Source organism: Salvelinus sp. IW2-2015, linkage group LG2 (genome assembly GCF_002910315.2).
Source record: "Salvelinus sp. IW2-2015 linkage group LG2, ASM291031v2, whole genome shotgun sequence".
Taxonomy (NCBI): Eukaryota; Metazoa; Chordata; class Actinopteri; order Salmoniformes; family Salmonidae; genus Salvelinus; species Salvelinus sp. IW2-2015.
Window position 1 is genome coordinate 26,241,475 of NC_036839.1, and position 9,108 is coordinate 26,250,582.

At 39.8% G+C, this 9,108-nt stretch overlaps 1 protein-coding gene across 1 annotated transcript in view; it reads left to right on the forward strand.

The window, feature by feature from the left end:
• The first annotated feature begins 6,097 nt into the window (after positions 1–6,097).
• Positions 6,098–9,108, forward strand: part of erbb4b (erb-b2 receptor tyrosine kinase 4b) — a 627,991-nt gene continuing 624,980 nt past the window's right edge. Inside the window, 1 exon segment of the mRNA XM_070446280.1 lies at positions 6,098–6,479. Within this exon segment, the coding sequence (XP_070302381.1) occupies positions 6,398–6,479 (82 nt within the window). The 5' untranslated portion in view covers positions 6,098–6,397.

Consider the following 9,108-nt stretch of genomic DNA (forward strand, 5'->3'; position numbering starts at 1 on the left):
TAATCACTTAGGTTGTTGTCAGCGATATTAAATGCTCATCACATTAAGTCGTGTTTTATTAACAATGTGTCTAAATGATAAGATGCTCCAATGTGTCAAATTAAGAGACGCTGAAACAGTAAACTTGTTGGTACCAGCTTGAGTCATTGTTGAGTCCCAAATGGTACTCTCCCAAATGACATTCCCTATGTAGTGGATGACTTTTCACCAGGTCCCAAGGGGTTGTGGTAAAAATATGTGCACTATAAAGTGAATCGGGTGCCATTTGGAAAGTACACATTGAGTCATCCCACTTTGCTAGCTTTATGCTAAATGTGTCGTGATGTGGTAACCTCTTAGGTTATAGTCTATCTCCCCCCTGTGGTGAAATGTCAGAACTACAGTTTCAGTGAAAAAGTTAGTGTCATACAGTTCAATGCATTGTTATTGATTCTGCACTCAAGCAAAAAAACAGTCCCTTGTGACCTTAAAAGCAAAAATGGAAAACTTCCCATTTTCTACGTTTTTGGGGAAGAAATCAAGGAACATTTGAAAAAAGGACGGAGGAAGGATAGATAGTAAAAAGGGGCTATTTGCTTAACATTTAAGATGAAGCGTAGGGGATTTAAACTGAGGCTCAAAGTGTAACACTTATGCCAGGTGGCACAAGTCTCTCCCAGGTTTCATACTTTCATAGCATTATCATTCTAGAAATTATGAGTTCATTGTGTTTTCTCTGAATCTCTGAATGTTATTTGGACTATGTGTTCAGCCGTAGTTGTTCTAAAATMAACCAATATATATGCAGTACCAGTCAAAAGTTTGGACACACCTACTCATTCAAGGGTTTTTCTTTATTTGTACTATTTTCTACATTGTAGAATAGTAGTGAAGGCATCAAAACTATGAAAGAASACATATGGAATCATCTAGTAACCAAATCAAACACATGAAAATATATTTGATATGTTATATTCTTCAAAGACCCTTTGCCTTGATGACAGCTTGGCACACTATTGGCATTCCCTCAACTAGCTTCATGAGGTAGACACCTGTAATGCTTTTCCTTCACTCTGCAGTCCAAGTCATCCCAAACCATCTCAATTGGGTTGAGGTCGGGTGATTGTGGAGGCCAGGTCATCTGACACAGCACTCCATCACTCTACTTCTTGGTCAAATAGCCCTTCCACAGCCTGGAGGTGTGTTTTGGGTCTTTGACCTGTTGAAAAATGATAGTCCCACTAAGAGCAAACCACATGGGATTGTGTATCGCTGCAGAATGCTGCTTAAGTGTGCCTTGAATTWAAAAAAAWTAATAACAGACAATGTCACCAGCAAAGCACCCCCACACCGTKACACCTCCTCCTCCATGCTTCAAATTGGGAACCACACATGCGGAGATCATCTCAAATTCTCAAATTTGGACTATTCAGACCGAAGAATAGATTTCCACCGGTCTAATGTCCATTGCTCGTGTTTCTTGGCCCAAGCAAGTCTCTTCTTATTATTGGTATCCTTTAGTAGTGGTTTCTTTGTAGAAATTCGACCATGAAGGTCGGATTCACYCAGTCTCCTCTGAACAGTTGATGTTGAGATGTGTCTGTTACTTGTACTCTGTGAAGCATTTATTTGGGCTGCAATCTGAYGTGCAGTTAAGTCTAATGAACTTATCCTCTGCAGCAGAGGTAATTCTGGGTCTTCCTTTCCTGTGGCGGTCCTCATGAGAGCCTATTTCATCGTAGCGCTTGACTGTTTTTGCAACTCTACTTGACGAAACTTTCAAAGTTCTTGAAATTGTCCAGATTGACTGATCTTCATGTCTTAAATTATGGATGGACTGTCGTTTCTCTTTGCCTTTTTGAGCTGTTCTTGCCATAATATGGACTTGGTATTTTACCAAACAGGGCTATCTTCTGTATACCACCCCTACCTTGTCACAGCACAACTGATTGGCTCAAACGCATTATGAAGGAAAGAAATTCCACATATGAACTTTTAACATTCCAGGTGACTACCTCATAAAGCTGGTTGAGAGCGAGTGTAACGAATTTCCTCTTTGTCTGAGGAGGAGTAGCAAGGATCGGACCAATGTGCAGCGTGGTAAGTGTCCATAATAGATTTTTAATAAATCTAAATGAACACAGAACAAAAATAACAAAACACGAACAAACAACCGAAACAGTCCCGTATGGTGCAAACACTGAAACAGGAAACAACCACCCACAAAACACAATAGAAAACAGGCTACCTAAATATGGCTCCCAATCAGAGACAACGACTGACACCTGCCTCTGATTGAGAACRATACTAGGCCAAARACATAGAAATATAACAACAGAACAAAACATAGAAAAACAAAATAGAATGCCCACCCCAACTCACGKCCTGACCAACTAAAATAAAGACATAAAAAAGGAACTAAGGTCAGAACGTGACAGCGAGTGTGCAAAGCTGTAATCAAGGCAAAGAGTGGCTAATTTGAAGAATCTCAACTATAAAATATATTTTGATTTGTTTGAATTGGTTACTACATGATTTCATATGGTTTATAGTTTTGATGCCTTCACTATTATTCTACATTGGGAAACACAGTGAAGAGGCAACTCCGGGATGCTGGCCTTCTAGGCAGATTGCAAAGAAAAAGCATTATCTCAGACTAGCCAATAACTGGCCAATAAAAATAAAAGATTAAGATTTGCAAAAGAACACAGACACTGGACAGAGGAACTCTGCCTAGGCCACCATCCCAGWGTCACCTCTTCACTGTTGARGTTGAGACTGGTATTTTGCGTGTACTATTTAATGAAGCTGCCAGTTGAAGACTTGTGAGGCGTCTGTTTTTCAAACTGGACACTCTAATGTACTTGTCCTCTTGCTCAGTTGTGCACCGGGGCCTCCCACTCCTCTTTCTATTCTAGTTAGAGTCAGTTTGCGCTGTTCTGTGAAGGGAGTAGTACACAGTGTTGTACCAGATCTTCCAGTTTCTTTGCAATTTCTTTGCAATTTCTAACCTGGAATAGCCTTCATTTTTCAGAACAAGAATAGACTGACAAGTTTCAGAAGAAAGGTCTTTGTTTCTAGCCATTTTGAGCCTGTAATCGAACCCACAKGTGCTGATGCTCCAGATWCTCAACTAGTCTATAGAAGTCTATAGAAGGCCAGTTTTATTGCTTCTTTTATCAGAAAAGTTTTCTGCTGTGCTAACATAATTGCAAAAGGGTTTTCTAATGATCAATTATCCTTTTAAAAATGATAAACTTGGATTAGCTAACACAACATGCCATTGGAACACAGGAGTGATGGTTGCTGATAATGGGCCTCTGTACGCCTATGTAGATATTCCATWAAAAATCTGCCGTTTCCAGCTACAATAGTCATTTACAACATTAACAATGTCAACAATGTATTTCTGATCAATTTGATGTTATTTTAATGGACAAAAAAGGTGCTTTTCTTTCATAAATAAGGACATTTCTAAGTGACCCCAAACTTTTGAACTGTAGTGTATATATGACATTCATCATTACAGGCCAATGCTAAAAACAATATGCTAGCCATAAAATGTAATGCTTCTCTATAACATCATAATATAAGCAATAATATGGTGTTAGTTGACATAAAATTTCATGCAATAACAATTCATGCAATAACACATTACTTAATCCTTTTGTTCCAATTTTGATCATAAGGCTTCCATGAGAGCGTGACCTAGCTGTCGATCTTCTGCTTTTTTTCAGGATGGCTTTCCATGTCAGGCCACAGTCCTTCATCTCCTTCTCCGTGGTTCTTCATCATGTTATTTGTATAAATAAGTTTAAATTCAGTCTACCTTTTCGTTTACCTTGATTCTACAGTTCGCTTTAACATTAATATTCTTAATACAGTTGTATTAAGGGCAAACAACATGCAAAAGGTTCAGAAAGCTTTTAGGCTACAGTAGACCTACAACACTTCTTAAAAATGAGCGTATGTGTATGTGTACGTGCGTGCGCATGCGAGTGTGTGTGTGTGTGCTTGGGTGTGTATGTCCATGCACGCCCTATTTGTGCCAAACATAAGAAAATTAGCTTTTCAGACCAGATGTTTTGGCATATTGCAACTCAGAGGGTGTTCTCCCCTCTCTTGAGGTGTGACTGTGGAGAGAGAGAGAGAGAGAGGAGAGAGAGAGAGAGAGAGAGAGAGAGAGAGAGAGAGAGAGAGAGAGAGAGAGAGAGAGAGAGAGAGAGAGAAGGAGAGAGAGAGAGAGAGCGAGAGAGAGAGAGAGAAGAGCGAGAGCGAGACAGCGGAGAGAGAGAGAGAGAGAGAGAGAGGAGTGTTATTGAGAGGTAGGTCATTCTCATGTTCTGATGTGGACACACAACATTTACATGGTCACTTCAACTTAAGATGCAATTTATTTGTTTTTAAGTTCAAAAGTCCAAAGTCCAGCTCTTCCCGCTGGAGCCATGAATGTTTGTCCTATCCATTGAAGATAGTTTATTAAATAGTATACAGTAGCTACTACAATAGGCCTAGTTATAACAAACATGTAGCCTAGCCGATGTAGTTGTTTTTACTGGCTTCAACATGGAAATACAGGTAACTGCCKAAATAATGGAAACACTTGAGTAAATGAGGGATACGAAGTATATTGAAAGCAGGTGCTTCCACACAGGTGTGGTTCCTGAGCTTATCAATTAACATCCCATTATTCTCAGGGTCATGTATAAAAATTATGGGCAGGCCATTAAAAACAGGAATGCCTGTTGACTCAAATCAAAACATATTGTACTAGTCACATGCTTCATAAACAACAGGTGTGGACTAACAGTGAAAAGCTTAGTTAAGTCCCTTCCCAAAATTGCAGAGAAAAAGAAAATAGATAAATAATAGAAAATTTAAATACGTAATAATTAAAGTAAAAGTAGATACACAATGAGTAATGATAACCTGGCTATATACAACGGGTATCAGTACTGAGTCCATGTGCAAGGATACAAGGTAATTGAGGTAGGTATACAGTATACTGTACATATAACTAGGAATAAGGTGACAGATAGTAAACAGTAGCAGCAGTGTGTGTGACGGGTCAAAAAAGTTAGTGCCAAAAAGGACATTGCAGATAGTCCAGGTAGCTATTTAAAGCTGCAATATGTAACTTTTTGGGCAACCCCACCAAATTCACATAAACATTTTAGTTATAGATCTGTCATTCTCATTGAAAGCTAGTCTAAGAAGCAGTAGATAGGTTCTATGTGTGCTATTTCTATGCTTCCTGGTCTTAAGTTTAGGTTTTGAATCTTTTACTTTTGGGTTTATACACCAGCTTCAAACAGCAGAAAATACAATATTTAAATGCTTTATTTTGTTTTATTTTACCTTCATTTAACTAGACAAGTCAGTTAAGAACAAATTCTTGTTGACAATGACGCCTACCAAAAACAAAAGGTCTCCTGCCAGGACAGGGATTGGGATTAAAAATAAAAATATAGGACAAAACACACATTATGACAAGAGAGACAKCACAAAACTACATAAAGAGAGACCTAAGACAACAACATAGCATGGTTATGGAAAATATATTTCACAGCGGTTTAAACGGTACAATGATGCTCTACCCTATAGTTGCTTGTTGTGTCACATAAACTGAAATTAGGCTCATTTTTATAATTTAAACCACCTTGAAATTGCGGAGCGATTTCTGCATAGTGCACCTTTAACTAGCTATTTAGCAGTCTTATATGGCTTAGGGGTAGAAGCTGTTCGTGGTCCTGTTGGTTCCAGACCCATTTAGACATGTCTCTAGAAATGTAACGATAGTGTACAATTTAAATACATTTTAAGTGGTAAGAATAAATGCTAGAGTAGCCTATTATGCTTACATTTAGGTCTCCCAAAACAGGTAGGCATATAACGCATCATTTTAACAACCAATATTATTTAGTAGACTAAGACAGTTGCAAGGGACCTACGCAACAAATTCAAGGATTTTGGCAACATTAAAAATCCCTGGTTCTAGGAGGAGGGCTTAAATCAATCAGCGCTACCTTCGACCAATCCTYTTGACTGTGGGAGGAGACAAAATTGCAAGGGGGTGTGTCTCTAGACCGTACGCAGTCGCTTAGTACGGTATCCAACTCCGAGAGAGTAATGAATGGCATGAGCATTGCTTTACTATTTTTGACAAGCCATATCAAAGCGCTACCTTGGAACATACGCCACCTTCTATCGGTTTGAACTTTTATTCACATTTATTCACTAGGCATAAACCAGACAAGGAGAAGAAGAAGACCGAGTTGGACTAATTAGCCTACTACTAACTCGAATCAATAACCTAACTGCAAACTGACACAAGCTTCTACATTTTCATATTTGTCAAGCCGAAAGGGATTTTGCTTCTGGACATGTGAATCAAAGGAGTTACTGCGAACCCCTGAAAATGAAGCTACTAGCATCGGTTCTGTGTTGCTTGGGCTTTCTGCTCACTTCTGCGCTGTTTCGGAGGATCTCTTCACAAGCAGGTGAGTGACAGTTCGGTGTCTGGCTGGCTGGTGCACAGCGCAAGAGGTTTGTGGCTACTCTTGTCACAACTGTCTGCGCGCTGCGCACTGAACAAGTGCTGTGTTGCATGCCTCTTCCAACAGTCCCCACACATTTGGCCGTTTTGTTTACAAACTCTCTGGGTTGCCCTTCAAATTATCTATACCCACTATGTTGATTTTCGTTCATATTTGCTTTAAAATCACCCTGACTCTATCTAAGAACATTGAAGAGTAGCCTAAAGTAGCCCATATACGTCTCCTCTAAGTTAAAGAGGTCGTATTGAGAAATATCAGTATATATTAGCTAGGTTATTCTATTGCCACAATGACAAACCATCCGAAATGAAAGAGTGACATGTGTGTTTGGCTTGTGTAGAATTTCTGAATTCCTTATGTATTTATCTCTAACGAAATTAGAGGAATCTCAACGGACAACATGTTTCAGCTCTCAGCCTCGAGCACAGACAGGGAGCGGCAGTGTTCATTATTTTGAGAATAAGGAGCATTAAATCACCGACACACGTGTCCCTTGGCTTGGAAAACAGTGGACATCACTGAGACTGAGACCAAGTCCACCATAGCCTCCTGGCTCCTGCTTTATTCTCATCTCGCGTCGTCCGTCGCACTGTGAGAGTGGGTGGTGGGCATTTATAGTGGGCATTGGTCCGTCCGTCTGTGTGTGTGTGTGTGTGTGTMTTTTTTCTCAGACAACATTCGATTCCGGTAAATGAAAATCGTGTTTTGTTGGCTTTGGTTTACAAGTCGCAGGTACTTTTGTCACTTTGAAAGGGCACATTTGTTCGCTGCATTCACCTATCTATTAACTTTCTACTCTTAGGTAATAACAATAGCCGGCTATTCTTCTTCTTCTTATTATTATACTAATATTAGCCTAGTCTTTATTATTATTATTATTATTAGCCTAGTATTATTATCAGTTAGTAGTAGACTAGTTTTAGGCATAATGGTATAARATAGCCTAGCCTATAGTAAAGCAAGTAGGCTAGTTGAGTGCTGTGCTAACGAGGTTATGACTCGTCTCAAATGTACAAWACTATATACATTTGACTATGATCAGATTTTTAACACATCGCTCACATTGGTGCGCCGTGCTTGGAACAGTGACGCTTTTCACATGGAGGTAGTCTATAGTATGAACCAGAGAGGAACGCTCTCCGCTCCGCGCCAAGGAAGGGACTGAGAGCGCGCGCTGATACACACACACACGCAACACACACGCATACACAGACGCACGCACACACACAAACACCCCCCGATATTTCAGAGTGTTTTTTCCGTTCAATATCTACTATGACCGATGTATACACTCTTTAAAAACAAAAAGGTTGTTATGTTGTTTAACATACAGTATTTGGCAGGTGTTTATTCCATTCAGCAAGTGCACTGGGTGTAGGGTTTCTGTCTCTGTCCAGTAGGTAGCATATACACAGCAGCTGGTCTTTTCAACTCTCGTTTAATATCGAATCACATATTCTAAGTAACCAATCCACCTTAGCACCACTCTGTTCCGCGCGCCTCGCGTTCTATACAACCTGCATGCGGTTTGTTCAGAGCTAAAGGTGCAATACAGCGCAACCGCACTGCCCCAGGGCGACACGACGTTGATTGAATTGTCTARTAAACAAAGAGAAGGGAGCAGGGAAGGGAAGAAATAAACCGTCCGCTGCATTCCTGATAAGACCCGTTTAGTTGATTAGCCCTAGATCCTTTATAATGTTATATTTCACATTAGTAATTATTAGAACATTCGACCTATTATAACAATCAAATGTTTTAATCAACATGTGTAGTAATTTTGTCTTGCGCGCCTCGACTCCAGCCTGCCAGGCAATTACATACACATTATAATGATTTATTTATTTTACCAGGCAAATTCTTATTTACAATTATGTCTTACACTGGCAAACCTGATCTACGCTGGGCCAATTGTGCACCGTCCTATGGGACTCCCAATCATGGCCTGTTGTGATACAGCCTGCAATCAAACCAGGYTGTCTGTAGTGACACCTCTAACACTGAGATGCAGTGCCTTAGACCGCTGCGCCACTCGGGAGTCCTCGGGATTAATACATTTTCTGTATTGGAAAGAGGTTGCAGGCCTATGGCAATTGCGCTTCTATATATGTGATGCTTCAGCTGCTGCAGTTTGCTGAGAGCATTGTTATCCATAATGCCTTATTCTTATGCAGTTCAGTCTCAGTCAAATAAATCCAACATCCTGCCTGACATAAAGAAGATATGTCTATCCTGTCAAGTTGCAGTGGGCTGTGGATTTAAATCAAGCAGTATTGTGACATTTAGAAGTTAACATAAAATGGTTGCATGGTGGTGGAAGAATACAAATATCAGTGTTAATCGGCTTACTTTGGATTAAATCCCCTCAAAGAGAAGATTGGACACGGAGAAGGAGAAACATCAGGATCATGATCCCAGAAATGAAACCCAAATATTGTCTCTCAAGGCTGGAGACAGTGTATTTTTTTAAATACTTTAACAATTCATTCAGTAGATAGCCTACCACTATGTGTGAGTCATTGTCTATTCAGTTTGCATGCATATGTGGCCAGTGTGTGTGTGTGTGTGTGTG